Source organism: Callithrix jacchus, chromosome 9, assembly GCF_049354715.1.
Source record: "Callithrix jacchus isolate 240 chromosome 9, calJac240_pri, whole genome shotgun sequence".
Classification (NCBI taxonomy): domain Eukaryota; kingdom Metazoa; phylum Chordata; class Mammalia; order Primates; family Cebidae; genus Callithrix; species Callithrix jacchus.
In genome coordinates, this window is record NC_133510.1 from 102,320,674 (window position 1) to 102,342,682 (window position 22,009).

Consider the following 22,009-nt stretch of genomic DNA (forward strand, 5'->3'; position numbering starts at 1 on the left):
GGAATCTTTGTGGGAATGTCTTAGCATGGGTAGATGATTCCAAGTATGTGAGGGTACTATCTCACACCATACTCTAAAGGCCATATTAACACCAGGATGCTCATATGAAAGTTTCAAAGCTTCTTGGATGAAAAAATGTTCTCCTTTTAACTTCTGCTTTTTGAATTAAAAAAAAAAAGTCGTTTTTCTCTCCTAGGATTCTTCTGTTTCCCTGACCTTGATTGACATTTCTCTCTAAGTCCTCTGAATTATTACAGAATTATATGGCTTATTTTAATTTCCCTAGGTATCTTTATTGAATTCTTTCACAGTTTTATGGAAAATATCTGATTACTAATTCATAGAACAGAATATTATGAGATTCTCTGCTAAGTGGCTGCCACAGCTGTATTCAGGTCCTGGATCCTCTGTAATCTCTGTTTCTGCATACATGCTCAGAAACAAGGAGGCTAGCTAAGTACCAACATCTTTCAGTTGACTCTTTTATATTACCTCCTGCACAAATCCTAAACAAAAAATATAGTCCCCAACCCCCTGGAAACATTCATAAAATATTAGAAAGCAAGTCATTTTAACACAGAAGTTAAGGTCTTGGGTTCTGGAATCAAACTGGGTTTGAATCTCACTGCTTCTCCTTAAATAATCTTGAGTAAATTTCTTAATCTCACTGTCCCCCTATTTCAGGGTCTATAAAGTGGGAGTAATACCTACTTTACAGAGTATTTGTGAGGATTATGTGAACCAATACTACCGAGCTCATAAGTGCCAACATAAAAGTTAACTAATTATTATACCACTTATAATTAAGAAGTAGGAGAATCCTATGAAGCCTGGTACAAAATACCATAGCATGTCAAAGATTCTCCAAGTACCTGTACCTCCTAACCATTTTCTGACCTATGTGTGTAATATATGTAAACATGAAATCATGTGACACCATGCTATTTAGTAGAATTCCTCTAATTCAGCTTGAGTGACACAAATAGCTTATAATGTGGAGGAGTCCTGAAGAGATCAGATGATCCCTTCATAGAAGAGGGTGAATTCTCATTAAAGATCAGGTAGTTTCAGCCTAAATGAATCACCAATGAAATAGATTTGCTATGGGTTAGTGCTCAACCCAGCTTGACTAAATTTTAGGCAGGTTTCTTCTTGACTATAGGCTCCTGACCTCCCTTTTCTTAGAGCATTTACTTTACAATACTTGCAATTATAAATTAGGTCTCTGGCCCTTTGAGATGTAAATCTTCTCCCAGTCGCGCACTGACTTTACATCCTAGAAGTGCCCTTCCCGAGGACCTAGGAGGCATCCTTTTCAAATATAATAATCAAAAAAGATAATATCCTTATCTCCTCATCTCTGTGTAAGGACAGGAGGCTAATTTGATCAGCACCAACAAAGAAACAACACTTTCTTTCAAAGTAAGGGAGGATGAAAGAAGTGGTCTTGTAGGGAGTGACAGACATGGCTCAAGCAGATCATTTATAGTCAGTACAGAAAAGTTAAAGTAAATATTCATCTCTTACAGATTAGCTGGGACTTAAGACCACTAGAAAAAGGTACAAAGTTACAGGCTTTTGTGAAAAAGTACACAAAAAGATGCCTTTTACAATGACAGTCAACTCAACTCTCTAAGCAATGCCTAGTTTCTAGAAACTTCCAGAGGAAAACCAGCCATTTCAGTCTCTAAAGTCCCACCCAGGGAGTGTGCTGGGATCTTCCACTTACTCAGAAAATCTCTTTCTAAGCATTCAGTCTTTGAGCATAGCTGTCAGCTAGGAAGAAAATTCCAGCTGATGTGTGAGTTTATAGAACCAGTCATTCTCATGCCCTCTAGGGATAAACTAGGCATCTCCAAACCCTGAAGAAACAGAGTGGTGGTGCGGGGGGCGGGGGGTGATGTTCACATATTTTCACAGTATTGGAGTACCAACATGGACATATTGGGTAGGAAAACATGAGCTCCAATAATGGATATTAGACACATTATAAAGTGTAAATAATTATAACCATGTGCTGTTGACACATGAGTAAATATGAACAAATACGGACACATAGGGGAATGCAGTAGAGACTAAATAAAAAACAAAATATAATTTGGCATCAAGCATACAATAAAAGTGGCTTTTCAAATCAGTGAGGATGACATGGACTATTAATTCATTCAATAATATAGGAGCAATTAAGTAGCCATCTAGTAAAAATCAAGTTTGATCCATACCTCATTTCTTATACAACAGTAAATGACATAGATCAAATATAGGAAAACCTAAACCATAAAAGTACTAGAAGAAACTATAATAAGATTCTTATATAATTTGGGAGTGAGGGAGGACTTTCTAAAAATAATACAACATTTCAAAACCATTCATTTAAAAAAGGCTTCATTAAATAAAGTACAAAGTAATTTTAAGAATTTGCATGGTAAAAAATCACCATAAGTTAAGTTGCAAGATAATGAAAAACTGAGGAAAGATAATTGCAACTCGTATCCATTTGTGGGGCTATATGGCTAATAAGAAATAACTCCTTTACCCTTTACATCATAGAAATAGACCAACAGCAGCTCCCACAATGGGCCAAGGCATTTGAACAGGCAGCTCAGAAAAAAAGGAAATACAAATGGAATTTAAACATGTGAAAAAAAAGCCCAAATTTATTCATAATACAAAAAATGGCACAGAGATACTACTTTTCACCTGCTAAATATGTAAGTTCCAAAAATTTGATAATATGCTATATTGGTAAGAACATAACAAACTTTTCCTTATATTGCTGCTGATGGTATAAATTCTTGTAATTCCTAAGGAGGGCAATTTGGCAATATTTACCAAATGTGCAAATGCCCCTGAACCAGCAATTTAACTTTTGGGAATGTATCCATCATACATATGCCTTCATATGTGAAGTATAAATAAGGCTATTCATTGCAGCATTGTGTATAATAACAAAATATATAAACCATTGTTATTGATAGGGAGATAAAGAAATGAAGGTATATTCATAGGATTATTATTTTTAAAACAATTTTGCAGGCACATAAAACATCATACAACTAAATACCAGGAAGTGCTCTATGTTCTACTGTGGAAATATCTCTTAAATTAAATTAAATTAAATTAAATTAAGGGTTTAAAAAACAAGATAAAGAACAGAATGTAGAGTATGCTACCATTTGTTATATAGCTTAAATAGGAGAGGTAAAGAGAGGAAAAATATATTTTCATATTTGCGTGTACCTTGGTTAAATATCCCTGGAAAGATACACTTGACACTGTGTGGTTGCCTATTGGGAAGTGAAACAGGTATGTGAGGTAATAGGTATTATAGGGAGATTTTCTTCACTGAACATTGTATAAACTTTTATACTTTCTTACATTAAAACTCTCTAGGCCAGGTGCACTGGCACACGCCTATAATCCTACCACTTTGGGAGGCTGAGGCAGGTGAATCACAATATCATATCAGAAGATGGAGACCATCCTGGCTAACATGGTAAAACCCTGTCTCTACTAAAAATACAAAAAACTAGTTGGGTGTGATGGCATGCGCCTATAGTTCCAGCTACTTAGGAGGCTGAGGCAGGAGAACAATTTGAACCCATGAGGCAGAGGTTGCAGTGAGCTGAGGTCGTGCCACTGCACTCCAGCCTGGGCTACAGAGTAAGACTCCATTTCAAACAACAACAACGAATCTCTTGGCCAGGAGTAGTGGCTTATGCCTGTAATCCCAGCACTTTGGGAGGCCAAGGTAGGTAGCTCTCCTTGAGTTCATAAGTTCAAGACCAGCCTAGATAATATGGCAAAACCCCGTCTCTACCAAAAACACAAAAAATTAGCCAGGAGTGCTGGCCCATGCCTGTGATCCCAGCTACTTGGGAGGCTGAGGTAGGAGGATCCTTTGAGCTGGGGAGGCAGAGGTTGTTGCAGTGAGTCATGATCATGCCACTGCACTCTAGCCGGGGTGACAGAGAAAGACCTTGTCTCAAAAACAAAACAAAAAACAAACAAAAGCCTCTCTTATTTGACATCTCCTACTTTGAGATGTTCAATTTAATCATTTTCTAAATCTAGAATATAGCTCCTGTTTATTGAAATATGAATTGTTGTAGATCTCATGCTTGATCTTCTCAAACAGAACAGAGGCTCTATATCTCTCTCTGAGATAAGTTGGTGATTTTTTTTATCACTAAAAGTGGGTATGAATACTTCTAACTCTGGAATTCAGAGTCTGAAGTACTTACTCTTTGGACTTGGAAACATTTTGTTTAAATTAATAATTGTTAATCCTGCTCACATTTTCTTTGCCTGCAAGCATTTTTCTTACTTCAAAGTGAATATGGGTGTGTACACATACTCATATCTGCACACACATACATACATATGTTTATGTGGGAGGGACTGAAAGTAAAATGTTTTAAAGTATGTTTGCATTGTTCCTAGAATTGGTCTCACAGTTTCCATCAGACACTCAAAGCAGTGGGTGATACAGGAAGGGTTAAATATTACTAAAAAGTGGACATTACCTTTCCTAGTTATTCCTTTCCCTTTCCTATAGCTACCATTTCAATCTAGGTTGGCAACTGCCCTTGGGTCTAAACCTGCAGTCCCCAGTCTTTTTGGTATCATGAACTGGTTTTGCAGAAGACAATTTTTCCACGGACAGGGCCCAGGGAAGAGGATAGTTTTTGGATGATTCAAGCACATTACATTTATTGTGCACTTTATTTCTATCTTTATTACATTGTAATATGTAATGAAATAATTACACAACCTACCACAATGTAGAATCAGTGGGAGTCCTGAGCTCGTTTTCCTGCAACTAGATGGTTTCATTTGGGGGTAATGGGAGAAAGTGACAGATCATCAGGCATTAGATTCTCATAAGGAGCATGCAACCTACGTAGTTCACAATAGGGTTCATGCTCCTATGAGAATCTAATGCTGCTGCTGATCTGACAAGAGACAGAGCTCTGGTGGTAATGCTCGTTTGCCTGCTGCTCACCTCATGCTATGCAGCCAGGTTTCTAACAGGCCATGGGCTGGTACTGGTCTGTGGCCTGGGGGTTGGAAACCTCTGGCCTAGATGACCTTGACAGGAGCACAGATGGCCTTGAGGCTTTCCACACTCCACACTATATGCCCAACCACTGAGCTGTTAGCATAATTATTTTAAAAAGAATTTACTGCCTACTTTATCAAATTAGTTGTAAAGCATTTGCTTGGATGTTGAACTACAGCCAAGCGTGCTGTATTTCTGCACTTGTGAGTGAGCACTTGGTCATCATACCTCATTGTCCTGGAATTTCTCTGTTCCTTTTTTTATTAGTGGGGAAAACCATGCTTTATTAATTTTGTTCACAGAATAAACAATTTTTTCTTTAACATATAAAAATAAATCAGAAAACATATTTTACTAGTCATTTTTCAGGAAGAAAAGCCTGCATTTTTTTTTTTAAGAAACTTCCATAGGGTGAATGGTCCATGTTTGGATATAAAACAATGATTTTATTCAGTGCTTATAAACTGGATTCAATTCTATGGAGAAAAAAATACAATGACCTATAATTTAAAAGTAAAGAGCTTTCCGGAGAGGTAAACTCATGGAGCTTTACAGTTTATAAGTGTTTTCATATCAATGACCTCATTTGTCTTCACCCAAATCTCATGTCAAATTGTAATCCCGAGCGCTGGAAGTGTCGTCTAGTGGGAGGTGACTGGATCATGGGTAGTAGTCCTTCATGAATGGCATAGCACCATCTCCTGGTGCTGTTCTCATGATAGTGAGTGAGTTCTTGTGAGATCTGTTTGTTTAATAGTCTGCAACACCTCCCCCTTCTCTGTCTCTTGATCCTGGTCCTGTCATGTAAGATGCCTATGCTTCTGCTTTGCCTTCTGCCATGGTTAAAAACTCCCTGAAGCCTCCCCAGAAGTAGATGTCACTATACTTCCTATACAGCCTGGAGAACTGTGAGCCAGTTAAACCCATTTTCTTTAAAAATTACCCAGTCTCAGATATTTCTTTAGAGCAGTGAGAGAAATGACTAATACATCATCACTGTTATTTAAAAAAATAAGGAAATGAAGACCCAGAAGGATGAATCAATGACCAACCCAGGTCATACACTAAGTAAGGGAAAAACCCGGGACTTCAACTTATACTTTCTGACACTGTATCCCATACTCTTTCTGGTATGGTGTGTGGCTCTCCCAACCTTGCTGTTACATAAAAATTAGATCATGCATGTAATTTTATCAAGTATCCCTCAAATCCTGGGACTTAAATAACTGAAACACCAAACAGGTTAAATAAAGAGCATTTTTGAAAAGGTAAGGAAAAATAACATTGACATTTTAGAACCAATGTGTGTTTACATCATGGAAAAGGCTAGAAATCACAGTAGAAAAGTCTTTACAGAAGCATTATCTATCACTGTATACCTGGCTATATATAAATCATAGGTAGGATACTCCCCCTTTCCCTGAATTCTAATGAAAGCATTGTTCCAAATCTATTATAGCTACACAGTTTTTATAAAATGACCCATGGGGAAAATTCCTTCTAGAGTTTAAAGCTGGGAAAGAGTTTCTTTGTCTACATGCCTTGATAATATTATTATCAATATAATACTATGTAATATTATAATGACAGTTCTATAGCCCACTTTTGTCTTGATTATCAAGAAGCTCAGAGTCAAGTTGTAGTCTTAGTTGTAGTCATTTTTCTTAATTTGGGTTTTCTAAAATGTGATGGTTAATACTGAGTGTCAACCTGAATGGGCCAAAAGATGCAAAGTATTGTTCCTGGGTGTCTCTGTGAGGTTGATGTTGAAGGAGAGTACATTTGAGTCAGTGGACTCAGAAAGGCAGATCTACCCTCAATCTGGGTGGGCATGATCTAATCAGCTGCCAGTGTGGCTAGAAAAAAGCAGGCAGAAGAAAGTGAAATGGGCAGACTTGCTGAGTCTTTTGGCCTTCCCCTTTCTCCTATGCTGAATGCTTCCTTCCCTGAAACATCAGATTCCAGTTCTTCAGCTTCTGAATTCTTGGACTTACACCACTGATTCATCAGGGGCTCTTGGGTCTTTGGCCACATACTGAAGGCTGCACTGTCAGCTTCCATACTTTCGAGGTTTTGTGACTCAGACTGGCTTCCCAGCCCCTCAGCTTGCAGATGGTCTATTGTGGCACTTAACCTTGTGATCATGTGAGTCAATATTCCTTAATAAACTCCCCTTCAATATAAATCCATCCCATTAGTTGTCTCTCTAGAAAACCTTGACTAATACATGGATTATTTTCTTTTTTCTCTTTTTCAAATTTTTCTCTTTTATGCTATTTAATTCATACCTTTTACTACTGTTTCAATGGACTTTATTTCACTGTAATTATGTCTTTTTATAAGTCTCCTCAAATATTTTTTGGAGGTAGGCAGAGCATAAACATACAGAGTCCACTCTAAGAAACATGAACACTTAGTTCATAGAAAGAACTAACAGTAGTATACCAGGTGCAAATGGTCTATTTAATCTCTTGAGTAGCTCCCAGAGAAGAAATTTCTGCTGCAAGTGCACAGGGTAATAGAGTCCTGTTTTCTTTCTTCTATTCTTATAATAAAGGCTTGACATCACTATCACAACCATTTCATGTGTCAGTAACAGTGGGTGATAGGTATTTGGTATTATACATTTGCTTTTGTCAAAATAAGCCCTGGTGTTTCACTTATGTTTTATGATTGTACACATTTGGTGTGATCCAAAGAGATAATAGTGGAATTTTCTAAGGAAATTTTTGTTTGATACAGAATTGTATCAGAAGTTGATACAAAAATCAATGTGTATATTATCTAGGGTATATAATTATATCACATCTGCAGTTCTGATTATCATAGGAATATAATACACATTTCACATGGACAAACATATATTCATTTTTCTAAATGATGGCTACAGAAAAGAAAACCAGTGAGTATAGTCTCTGAGAGATAAAACTGTGGAAGTGCCCTTTGTAATATGATTAATACTAAAAGGGAAAGGGGAATTGGGTGAAAAGTTAGAAAGTGACCCAAAAAAGACCTGCCAATAAAAGACCTTGCCTAAATCCAGACTTAGGCAAGGTGAGACATAACAAAACTACTACAACCTGGAGAATGTACCTCCCTTAGAATTTTCAAGCATCTCAAAAATAAATCTAAAAGGTTTTTCTTTTATAGAGAGGGCCAAACAGAACTAGCAGAAACTTAGAGGTAAAATTGAGTGACAGGGTGGAGCTGAGCAGACATCATCATGAGGATGTTATAACAGGAAATGTTTCTGTCATCAGCTAATTTGGAATGAACTTTAAGGTGGGGTGATATAGCTTGTGTTTTTGTCTTCTAGTGTATTGTTCAATTTTACATTGAATTGTAATCTTCAGTGTTGGAGGTGTGGTCTGGTGGGAGGTGACTAGGTCATGGGAGTGGATTTCTCATTAATGGTTTAGCATCATACTCTTGGTACTATTCTCATGATAGTGAGTGAGTTCTCATAAAATCTAGTCATTTAAAGTGTTTGGCACCTCCCCCTCTCTTGCTTGCTCCTGCGTTTGCCATGTGAAGTGCCTGCTCCCTCTTTGCCACCCTCCACCATGACTGTTAAGATTTCTGAGGCTTCCTTAGAAGGTGAGCAGATGCCAGGAATGTGCTTCCTGGGAAGTCTGCAGAACCATAAGCCAATTAAAACTCTTCATAAATTACCCAGTCTCAGGAATTTATAGTATGGAAAGAATAGTGTAACACAGTGAGATGTTCTACATTTTAGTGTTTGCTCAGGTTTGGGGCAAGCCAAAGGTCAGGAGCCGGTGAGGAGAGAAGCCTGACCAAATCTTGGTCAAGCCAAGTCAGTGGGCGAGAAATGGGCAATTGTGAGCATTTGGCCAGAATCTGCAAACTCATGAAAAGTATATGCTATCAAAATGCTAACTACTTTTTTGTCACATAACTTCTTATGAAAAGCTTAGTGGAGTCAAGAAGCAGGCCAAGTATAATAACGCAGACTTCATTTCTTCCCACTTGCATCACTAACATGCATGTGATTACAGCTAGTCATGTAAGTCTCCTACAAATCAGTGTAAGGTTTATTAAGAGAGTTGAGGTGCTTAGGTGAAGGTCACTTTTGCTTATAAAGAACTTAGCTATCTTACAGACACATATCACTTACAATACGTATTTGTTATATTAATATATTTTAAAAACATTGTAAAATGATGATCTGGCAACATTCCTAGAAGAACCTCGTCAAAATACACATACTTGAGATTTATTGGTCATTTGTCCCTGCAAAATTGAGAAGTGAAAAGCTTTAAAGGAGGACATTCTACCAAAGCATAACTCATAAAACAAAAGATAAAAGTATGAGTCATGGAATTATAGAGTTGGAAAACATCTGGCCCTATTGTTTTATTTTCAAATGAGGAAATTGAGGCTTATTGTAAGGGTTTTTTTTTAAGTCATACAGTAAATTGGTGCAGAGGCAGGAGTAGCAATCAGATCTCTGAGCTCTTTTTCTATTTGAGAGTGAACTTCACGAATGCAATTTTGTTTCATAGGTTATTTACTTTACTAACAATAAAAATAAGGTAAAGCTATGATTTATTGCTAAATGAGAAGAATGAGTGTCAGAGAAGTCTATATACATGATTTCATGTTCTTAAAAGATAATGTCTGTCTATCCATCTATGTATCTATCTGTATTGATTTATTTATCTTCTATTTGCATGTGATTGAATGAAATGGGAGAAAAAAATGGAAACACAACTATTCTGACTCCAAACTGATAAAAAGATGTAATTATATATTCATAAGCAGTATTCACTTAGGAAATTTTACCTAATTTTTAGCATTATGTATAAAATTTTATGCTTCACATATAAATGTATATATGTACATATATGTGTCCATATATTTTATTTGTTTACCATTATATTTGTTTACTAAATTTGGCCATACTTCTTTGTTTATTAAATGATTTAGACAATGAAAATAAAATTAATGTATACTTTTAAGAGTTTAGGAAATTCAGAAAAAGAGAGAGCAGAAAAAAAAATCACTGATAATCTTAACTAGAGATATCCACTGTTAAACTTTTTGCATATGTCCTTTCAGATTTTTTTGCATGTATGTATATTCAAAAATGGAATAATATTTTACTTTATTATTTGCATTTTTCATTTACTAATATATTATGGCTATGTTCCATGGCAATACATATAGATACAATGCCATTTTAAACTAGGTGTTTAACATTTTATTATCAGGAATTAACTGTAAATTATTTTTAAAATTTTCTATTAATGGTCATTTGTTGGATTCTATTTTTAAAACAACCATAAATAATGCTGAAATGAACATCTTTACATGTGCATTTTTTGCTCTTGTTCAATTGCTTCCTTAGGATATATTCCTATATGTGATATTAAATTATAAAATATTTAATTCCCTAACTCCCTGGAAGTTTTCACTTGATTATCCAAACATTAGTAGATAATAATTCCTTTGTTATTAGAACAGAAGACCATAGAATCAACCAATAAAAGATATAAAGTTTTTCTCATGGGTAAGTGACCTACACTGGTCACTTAATTCTTCATTATATTTTGGGAAAATAAATTTATATCTAAAACAATTTTTATGATGAGCTATGACTTATGAAAGTCTACTATTAATCTTTCAAATTACTTCTAATTACTTTTACTCCTTCTTCTATTGCCAGCATGAAGGTCACTAATGGTAGATTTTATAAAACGCACTAACATTTATATGGAATTCATACAATTAGTGTTTTTTAAGTGTCTACAAAGAAGACTTCTGCAACAGTTTCCCAGCTTTATTGTGAATGTGCAAGGGTATGTTCTATCAAATAAGCATCATTCCTACCCTTGAGACACTTATATATATATTGGAAAGAAGAAATCATTCTTGGTAGTTTGGAAAAATTTTTTCCTTTAGGAAAATAATAGATGGAAGGGAGAAAAGAAGTCCAAGAAAAAAAAAGTCATCTATTAAGATCTGCTATGTACTAGGAATGTAGTTAACTACTTTCTCATTAACTAGAGCCTCCCAAAAATATTGAAGAAAGTGGATATTATTTATTATAGCTGTTTTCCATATGAAGAAGTGAGATTCAGACTGATGAAATAATTTGCCCAAGCTGACATTGCCAGTAATTGATATAGTGAGTATTGAAACCTAAGTGACATATTTTTGACACAACATAAGTTTTCAACAACTTGAGTGTCTCAGTGATAGAATATATTATCTCTGGAAGTAGTGAGCTTTTCATCATGGGAAGTAGGTTAGCAGATATTAGTTGATGTTGATTGATCATATATCAGAGACATGAAAAATATTCCACTACTAATGGACAATTTCACTTGCTCATATCTCTAGGCCTCTTATGTCATAAGGAAATATTAGACCACAGAATAATACTCAACTATTTTACATTTAAAAAAACCCAAATATCACATATGAACATTATCTCTAATTTTAGAAAACTAGAGAATCTCAACGGTATTTGAAAGATCAAAATCTGTATTATGCATGTTATTTTTGCTTTTAAACACTAGTTAGAATATATGGTGCTAAATACATTTTAGTGTCTGTGGTGCTAAGAACACAATCGTTTGATTAAACAAGATCTCTTGATAAAGATAGTTAGCTCATGCTAGCCTGACGATTACTGAAATTCACATTTTTACATGGGTATTCTACTATCAAGAGATTCCTTAATCTATCTGAAAAAAGTCACTAAAATGTTATATAAAATAATATTAAAAATAAATCCTCTCTTGATTTAGACAAAATAGTGTGCTTGAGTGCTAAAGTGTTCTACTACCCACCTTCCACAGTGGCTTCTATTAAAAATAGTACTGTAAAAAGAAATAAAAATCAAAAATAAAGTATGCCTGTTGCAAAGCATTTCGGAGAAGCTTTTATGTGAAATTTAACAGTTCATGGAACAAAGAATATGACTGGAGGCAAGGAAAATTCTTCCTCTGAAAATAACTGAAACCTAGGTTGTCATTAGAATTTGTGCATTCACTTTTGGGAGATTGGATATGTTCAGGGCTGTGACTCATTTACATACATGACTCTGTGGCCTGTGCTTTGGGTAGGCTGTGGGGTGTTAGCTAAAGCCTTCCATGCTGGTAGAGTAGTTCGACTTTGCTAAGAGGAAGGTTGGTTCTATACTTACACCCCCTCAGATGGCTCTCTTTAGTGCATGTCTATGATTTGACCTAAGAGAAAGAAGAAATGTGCTAGGTTTTGTTATTCAATGCAAGTGGCATATTTTATTGAAAGAAGTATGGACTTCAAGAAAAGAAAAATAGGGGTTTGAAGCAGCTGACAAGTCAACAAGCTACTTAATTTTTCTCAGCTTTTCTTCATCTATAAAATGGGTATAATAATACTTCACTGAGTTGTATTGAGAACTGAATATAAAAATTGTTAACAGTAGTAAATCCACATTATCTGATACACAGTTAAGAATGGAATGCATTTTAGTACATTTTAGCATCCTTTCTTTTTCAGTTCTGTAATAAGGAGACTGTAAACACATTTTTTTTTTAAACTGTTTCCCTAGAGTTTGGTGGGTGATATTCCCACTTAGGAGGACAGCTATCAGATGCACTGGTGACAAAGTACCTCCTGACGTAGACCCAGAGCTATGTGAGCAAACATGAGGGGCCTGGAAGCAACCCAGACATTAGGCAGGAACAGTTTAAAGGGCTGTGAAGATGTTTGCTCTCCTCTGCTCAGAAGGAGACCCTTTTAGGGGAAAGGGACACATGAGCTCTCCCTGTTTCTGCAGACACAGAGAAAGAGGAGCTAAGATTAGGAAGCCAGAGAACATTTACTCTGCCTTAGCAAGGTCCTAAAGTCCTAGAAACTCTCTATGGGTGGGTCTCTACTGCTATGAGGGACTCTAAACTGTGACCTGGCCCTCAGATCCCAGGAGGAAGAGAAGCAAAAGCTTAGAAAGCAGGATTGTAGGAAGAATGTTAGCCACTGATTTCAGAGCTATTTATTTTCCAGCAAATGGCCTAAGAACTATGCTTTATCTATCCAATATAGACAATGTACTCCATGATAAAATTCCTTATGAATTAATTTTAAAAGCTTTCATTTATAATTAAAATCTGATGACATATATTGACGAATACAACTTAAGTATAAGAAGAAAATGTGAGCCTTAAAAATTACATTTTAACTACATACTATTTTTATGCGATATTTTTTATATCTTGCAGTTTCTTCAATGTAACACAAGATTATTAAAACCAGTTTAAAATAGGAGGGTGTTTATAAGATTATCTGTCGCCCTTGTATTGTGAAGCCTGGGCACTTGATTACTCTGCATGTTTGCTGTTGTGTAATGACAAGCACATCCTGTGGAGCCAATTGCTGCCTCCACTTTATTTAAGTGATCCTCTATCCCATCAAGAAGATCTTCAACCTGATTCTTAGAAAAGTGTGAGAATTTGAAGTATCAGTTCCAATGAAGGTGGTAAATTTCCTCACTTGAGAGCACTTTCTTATGATTACAATGACAATTAAAGAAAGAAAACTTCAAAAAAGATTCCACATAAAAGCAACTTAGAATAGGAGTAATTACACCTTAACTAGAATCTCAGTGATCAAAATGATAGGTAAGATTTCCCAAGAATCTTTCTGTGTGACGTGCACTCCAATGAGAAAGAGAAGCCATGCATACTCTGATAAAAAGGCAAGCAAATTATATTTATGAATTACCTGTTATGTTTTAGGCTATAAAGTTGAGCATTCTCAACCTGCAAATCCAAAATCCGAAATGCTCCAAAATCTGAATTTTTTGAACATACCTACATGACACCAGAATTAGAAAATTTTGACTGTATTTTGACAAGTCACAGTCAAAATACAGTCGAAATTTGGTTTTATGCACAAAATTATTAAAATATTGTATAAAATTACTTTCACACTATGTATAGAAGGTGTATATGAATAACAAATGAATTTTGTGTTTAGATTTGGGTCCCAACTCTAAGATATTTCATTATATATGTGTAAACATTCCAAAATCCAAAAAAATCTGAAATCTGAAACACTTCTGGTCACAAGCATTTCAGATAAGAGATACCTAAACTGTAGTAGTACAGTGTATAATTTAATCTGGCAACAGTCTTATAAGGTGGTTATTAAAAGTCTGAGTTTCTAGGTGAGGAAACTGACATCAGAGAGAACAGAAATTGCAAAGCTGGGACTTGAGGCCAGGTTCATCTAACTTCAAAACCTGTTATCTGAAAGGGTTCTAAAAGTGCAAACCTGAGAGTGCCTGATGATACAGAATATACTATCACGTCAAATATTCAGCTTCACCAAAGAACAGGGTGTTCTACACAGTATGAGGCATTGAATATAATTGAATCCTATGCCAATACTGATTTGTTTGGCATTCGAGTCTCATTTCAAGTGGGAAACTAGAAGTTTTGTTTGTGAAACTTATGAATTAAGTTCTGAGTGAGTATCAAAAGGACTGACCTAAAACAAATTCAGGAAATTATATTTATTCTTATTTCTGACTTAGTTCTGGATAGTTGATGTTGCTGAGTAAGTTTCAAACTACTATATAATTGCTGAGAAAATTGGGGTGGGAGGAAAAAGAGAAAATTGATTTCTATTAGTAAAACTATTGATGACTCATAGAGACTGCTCGAACTTTGAGTGGGTTCTTATTTATAGGAATAAAGATAAGAAACTTCCAAATCTCTTCCTGGTCCAATAAATATTTTGTTTATAAGGTATCTGACATTAGAAATATATAAGTGTGGGGACAGCAAACAAAAATGCTGAGACAAAATGGACAAGAGCATACAAAATGTAATGCTGACTTTTGATCCTTTATCTCCATTGCTTATGATTTTATTCTCCCAATTGTCTTATAAGGTTTTGAGCAACGAACATAAATGTTCAAAAAACTACACAGCTCTTTTAAAGACAGCCATAGCACTTGACTCAGTAGCCTTCCAAAGCAAAATTTTGGAGATAGACAACACATACTATGTAAAACAGTGTTTCCTCTTGCTCATTTTAAATTTACCTCCCATTAATTTCATTGCCTGTCTTTTCCCAATTGTCAAGCAAAATGCATGATCAGATTTCATTAAAATCATTTAGACCATTAGACTCTTCTTTATTTGCCAAGGTATCCTAGAATTTTAGGTTCTCTCTCAGTAACTACTCTTCTATAATACCAATTGACTGGTGTGTTTGTTACATGTATTCCAACTGACACACCACAACAATTCCAGGGAAGACAGCAAATTTAACATGAAGATTTTGGGACTAGCTAACATTCTAAGATTCTTAAAGAAAGGGCTTATGTGTACTTATTTGGGTATGACCACAGCAGCAAACACAATGTCAGCATCACAATAGGACAAGGTGAGAGCTAAAATTTAATATATATCTACTTATGTTAGATTTTTGTGTATATGCCATCATGCATCTTTATAATCATCCTCTATTAGTATTCTCATTTCTGTCAATGGGGAAACTGAGTAAATTGCCAAAGATCAAGCAGCTAGAAAATAACAGAGCCGATATTTGAATTTATGTCTGTCTGAAATTTTCTTTTCCATGCGATTTCCCAACCCACACTCAGTACCCAAAATATTATTTGTGGAATGCCCTTTTCATAGGGTTGTTTATCACACCTCTAGTTAAAACTAGCCTTGAGAGGGAAAAAGCTGCAACTCAGCAAAACTGTAATTCACAACTAGCCTAACGGCCAAGTGGAATGCTACATCCCGTGGTCAATTACTTAGCACAGAGTAGTGTGATCAAGAAGTAAAAATTGAGGCACACACAGAGCCAGCCTTTGTTAATAATGATGCTTCTTTGGGGACTGAGTCTCTACTTTCATTTTAACTGCCATTGCTGAAAAATGATAAATAAAAACAGTAGGTAGGATGGCAATATGAGAGGTAGAAAGAGAATTAAGAAAAAATAATTTGTGAATTTGTTTACTACTAAAATGCCCTTAAATGGCAGCTTTTTCAGAGTGGCACTTTTAACGTTTATTTTTACTTTTTTATAATCATGTTTATGATATTTTTCTGGTTCTATGGAAATATATGCTTGAAGAATTTTAGAACATTAATGTCCAATGTTACCTAAGTTTAACTGTGGACTTAATGCATGAAACACCATTCCATCAGAGAAGCACTCCTAGCCTGAATATCCTCAGTATTGAAGAACTTACTATCCCACTAGCAGTCACTCTATCTTTGAATAAAGATAGAATGAGTAAAGTTGATAAGAAAAGAAATTCTTACCTTTACATCAATCAAAGATCTGAATTCTTATAATCTCCCTGAAATTATTCTGTAAGCATGTCTCAAAGAATTATGTGGCAACATATGTTGGTAGGCTGGTTGCTTGGGTTTTGGCAAAGTCCTCAGTGTTTGTAAGCATTTCCAAGTGAGAGAACTGGCTACACAGTCTATCTTGGAGCTAATATCATACTTGTGTCACTAAACATATGTATGCAATTTTGAGAATTGTTTCCTAATTTTTCAGTTTTAAAATCTAATGCAAACTTGTATTTCAGAAAAGAGTATTGCTTGACCTTTTTTAAAATTATCACTCAATTAACATGAGTCCTAGCCAATTTAGAATAAAATAACTTCTCACTTGTTCCAACATAAGAGAAAAAAGCAAGATTTTCCTACTAGGGACTCACTTAGACCTGCATATTCTTTTTAGTGATTGCAGTATTACTTCTTAGTCACCCAGGCCAATCCACCATAAAATAACCATTTTCCAGCTTTCCTGGTCTTAAGAGTCACTTGGACTGCTTGTTTAAAAGGCTTATTTGTTGAGCTCTGCCTCCAGAAATACTGATTTAGTAGGATGGAGCCCAGGAATCTTCACTTTTCACCAGTGCTGGACATGATTCTGATACAAGTGGTATGTAGATCACATTTTGAGAAAAATTACCTAATGTTATTGTAATGGTAGTTCATTCGGTTTTGCTTCAATACAAAATTGCAAGGATAATATTGGGTTTTCTAGAGATAGGATCATGTCATCTTCAAATAGAGATAGATTGACTTCCTGTCTTCCTATTTGGATGCCATATTTGTCCGTTTTCACGCTGCTATAAAGATATTATCTGAGACTGGGTAATTTATAAAGAAAAGAGATTTACCCGATTCACAGACCTGCATGGCTGAGGAGGCCCCAGGAAACTTACAAGGCAGAGGGGAAGCAAGGCACATCTTACATGGTAGCAGGAGAAAGAGAGAGTAAGAGGGGTAGTACCACACTTTAAGAACATCAGGTCTCATAAGAACTCATTCATTATCAGGAGAACAGCATGAGGTGAACCACCCCCATGATCCAATCATCTCCCATTAGGTCCCTCCTTTGACATGTTGGGATTACAATTTGAGATGAGATTTGGGTGGGAACACAGCCAAACCTAATCAGATGTTTTATTTCTTTCTCTTGCCTGACTGCACTGGCCAGAACTTCTAATACTGTATTGAATAGGAATAGAGAGGTCATCCTTGTCTTGTGCTAATTTTCAAGAAGAATGCTTCCAGCTTTTACCTAGTAAAAAGAAATAGATTATATCCTTTGCAGGGACATAGATGGAGCTGGAGGTCAGGAGCAGAAAAACAAATTCTGTATCTTCTCACTTATAAGTGGGAGCTAAATGATGAGAACACATGGACACACAGAGGGGAACAAGACATACTGGGGCCTTTCAGAGGATGGAGGGTGGGAGGAGAGAGAGAGTCAGGAAAAATATCGGTACTAGGCTTAATACCTGGGTGGTGAAAATCTCTACAACAACCCCCCATGATGCAAGCTTACCTATGCAGCAAACATATTTGTATCCCTGAACTTAAAAGTTGTAAAAGAAGAAAACTGCAAGGATAAGATTTGGGGTGTTTTCATAATTTTTCATATATGTCAACTATCAAAATGAATCACCAGGCTTTTTTGTTTGTGATGTGTGCCTGTGTGTTTGTCACAAAATTCACACTTTTTAACTGTGCCTGCCTTACACTAAAATGGTCATTATACCCAGCTGTATTGGCCTAGATGTGTGTGTGTGTGTGTGTGTGTGTGTGTGTGTCTGGGGAGCTCCAGACACATTTGGTGTTAATACAGAAGTAATGCAAATATCTCTGTGTCTGCTACAAAACACAAACAAGAAAAATGAATAGATTTCGATATAATATGGCCTTCCACTTCCACTTGGAGCTTTAGTTGTAGGGGAGAAAATAATACTTAGTAAGAGTAATATATCAAATAGTGATTGCAAAACCAACTATTTGTGAAACAGTGTGCTAAGTATTAATGGATACATGAAGATGATTAACACACAGTTCTTGCCAAATTAGAGCCTACAACTTGGCAGAAGTTGTTAGTCAGTCAGGTGAATGATTCACTGAATAAGAAATATTAGTGTATTAAGTCATCAGATTCTTTAATGCTTTAAAGTGCTTCATACCGAGCTCTACATAAAGTGGAAACTTCGTGTGTGTGTGTGTGTGTGTGTGTGTGTATGTCTCTATACATATTTGAAGACAGGGTCTCACTACCTTGCCCAGGCTGGTCTCAAACAATTGCTCTAGCAATCCTCTTGCCTCAGCCTCCCACGCAGCTGGGACTACAAGCACATGCCACAGTGCATAGAAAAACTTCACAGGCATAGTAAAATAGCACATGGGAAAATCCTCTCAATTTGCTAAGTCAATATTCTTATAACTGATGTTGCTTATAGGGCAATTGTTCTTAGATCTGAAAGTGGAATGAAATAATTTGTAGTTATAATATTTAAAAATGCAGTTATCTAAAGATTCCTGTAATTTTCTCAATATTCCTTAAGCATATTTATTCATTATAATGTAGAGGAAGGTTTCCCTTACTTGTGGTCTCACCATTCATCTCTTTAAGTTCATTGTTGATTCCAACATCTATGGAACTCATTATCTTGTCAATCTGTAAGAAACAAAAACCATTTAAATGGATTATTACATTCACGTTTAACACTGCATTTTAATATAACTTTCAAATAAAGGGAGCAAATAGTTTTGGTGCTGTTCTGCAGTTAAGAGTCTAATAGAGAAAGATTTAAAGGGAAGCAAACATCTTTGGGATTGTTTTATTAAAATGTAAAGCATGCTCCTCTGTCTTAAACTTTCAAAATTAGCTTGCCTTTTCTTTGTGTTTCTTGAAATAAACTTTATACTTGGACGGATTGGTAATTTAGGAACTGCGTATTCTTCAAACTCAGAAAGGGCTGTAGATAAATTCATGTGACAAAGTCTTTGCTCTCTGGCATCCTTCTTCTTCTGACTAAGAACATCTCCCATCTAACTGGTAAAGGAGCATGTTTCAGGATGTGGAGAGCATGGCCACTAGAGCAAAGTTTTTTGTTTTTTGTTTTTGATGGAGTCTCACTCTGTTGCCCAGGCTGTTGTGCAGAAGCACTATCTTAACTCACTGCAACCTCTGCCTTCTAGGTCCAAGTGATTCTCGTGCCTCAGCCTCCCAAGTAGCTGTGATTACAGGTGTGTACCACCACACTCCGCTAATTTTTGTGTTTTTAGTAGAGACAGGACTTTACAATGTTGGCCAGCCTATTTTTGAATTCCTGGCCTCAAGTGATCTACCTGCCTCGGTGTCCCAGAGTACTGTGACAGGCGTGAGCCACTGTGCCCAGACTGGAGCCAAGTTCTAACCAAATGGCTTGATCAGCCACAAGTTTATTAGTGGCATCTAATCACCAGCATCTAGGCATGAAAACAACTTAATTCTAAGATCTAAGTTAAATGTTAATTAATTTTACCTCCATAACAGGATTTCAGATGATATTCACTAAATTAATAAATATAAGAAATTTGAGAAATTAACCATCTACTAGTATGAAATTTAAAGGAAAATATGACTGTTTAAGCTGCAGTAATTTATGGCTTAATGCCTCTCCTGATGTTAGCAATCCTCTCCTGAATAAGATAGCAGGTTTCAGAAAGGACAATGGGCATTACTTAAATGTCCCAATTTTGTTCACCCTGAAACAGATGCAGAGATATTAAGAGATTTTCCCAAACAGCTCACTTCAGAATATCATTATCAGAACGATATCCGTTTCTAGTTCTCTGAATACTGTAATGACGTATTGTGCTTCTAAACCTAATCCAACTGGTACAGTCTTTTCAGAGACAATATGTGATGTGTTAGAATGAAATACCAAGAGAGGCTGTGGTTCATTCTTTGAAGAAATTCAAGAAAAAGCAATAATCTTTATTATTTTATGATGCAGTCCTCCTCAGGGACAAGGGATGATATTTTATAATCTTACAAGGGTACTTACTTTCTAAATAACTTTATGAAATTAAAGACTTTGTCTTTAAGTAGAGCTTAAATTGGTGATATTTGAACCTCAAACATTTTTTTCTTTGTGTCCCTGATAGCTGCAGAGGGGAAATATCAAATGATGTGTGTTTATTGTAGGCTGCTTGGAGAACAGCTAGGACACTTTATTTACTCTGAAGATTCTAAGGAGCTCTTCTGAAAATGTAAGATACTTTAAAGAAGGGAGGCAAGCTAACAAAGAATTTGGCAAGTAGCAAAACAATATAGAGCAAAATACTAAGCTTTTTCTCAATTTGTCAGCTGCAGTGCCTGGTAGGACAAGATGTGAACATTCTCTTGTACCTCATAACTAGTTATTACTTCTGCTTGATATCAATTTCTATGGAAACAATAGATTAACCCACATGTATGGAACTGTGTTTGTTTTTATACTTGCTGTGAAATTACCATGCATTACCCATAGAAACATTTCCTTCCAGTTGGAGCTGTATGCATTTGTTAATTTTTTTTTATTTTGAAAGACCTAAAAAGCTGAAAATCCTTCCCCCAAACCTCCCTCAACTCCAAAGCCTATATAATGAACAGCAAGAAGAACAAAGCTTACTTCTTCCCATTCCGATGTGAAGGATGGTGTTCTTTCAGAATTTCCTTTAGAACTGTGTTCTGCAGTGGAAGATTCACTCCAGTTAACCCTTGATGTTTTCTCATTGGAAGGATAGGCAATGAGATCAGAATCAGATTTAGAGACACTTTTTGACAAATGCATGTCAATCAAGGCTTTAGGCAATGACCTTATTCTCCCCAGAGTACAGGCTCTCTCCACAAATCCCCCTGTATTCATAACCCACTGATCCCCATTCCGGGATCCACTCCTGGTTGATCTTGTGCCAACAATGGTATGGTTTTCGAGTTGGTTGCTTTTTTTGTGAAAAATTGTTCTACTGACCACTTTGGGTTTAATTTTCTTTACCAAAGGTTCTGAGTTATTTTCTATTGGAGACTGCTTGAAAGGCAAAGGACTGTTTGCCACACTGACTTCATCTTGTCCTTTTTCACACTGTTCTCTTTTCCCATAGAGATGAAATGGATTTTCAGGGGACTCGCAGGCTGGAGAGGATCCATGGAGGAGACCTGCAAATTGCCCAGGATCATATTCTTTTGGGGGATCATTGTCATCCTGTTGGGCGAGGTCATCTGCAAAAGGAAGGAGGGATATCAGGATGCTTGTTTATAGAGGGTTCTGAAAGCCATGATATAATAGCAATGCCCTTAAGAACATGTGCAATACCCAGAAATTTGTTTTACTGCTACATATCAATACCTTCACTTTATGAAATACCCATGACCCCCCAATGTCATGTATAGAATGAATGTATGAGTGTGAGTGTGTGTGTGTGTGTGTGTGCATGCACGTATGTGTGTCTGCATGTGTGTGGTGAATCATTCTTCCTGATATACCTTAGAGTTCATTTCAAAAGTGTGAATTGTGTATGAATTGAGTGACTTCATTCACTTCTCCCTTGAACCCAGGGTATATGTTTTATAGCAAATGAACAAAATTGGGCTTTCTTGAAGTAGAACACACACATCTAAACT

The 22,009-nt window shown here is 36.0% G+C and overlaps 1 protein-coding gene across 13 annotated transcripts in view; it reads right to left on the reverse strand.

Moving 5' to 3' along the window:
- The window catches only part of ANKS1B (ankyrin repeat and sterile alpha motif domain containing 1B), a 1,309,735-nt gene that overhangs the window by 495,052 nt on the left and 792,674 nt on the right, over window positions 1-22,009 (reverse strand). For 11 of the 13 annotated variants that reach the window (XM_002752897.7, XM_009004424.5, XM_009004427.4 and 8 more), the window contains exons 13-14: window positions 21,018-21,607; window positions 18,964-19,036 (exon numbers count right to left, since the gene is read on the reverse strand). In XM_002752897.7, coding sequence (XP_002752943.1) covers window positions 18,964-19,036; window positions 21,018-21,607 — 663 coding nt within the window. The remainder of the gene's footprint in view (window positions 1-18,963; window positions 19,037-21,017; window positions 21,608-22,009) is intronic. The other 2 variants (XM_009004428.4, XM_078337096.1) reach the window with 1 other exon arrangement.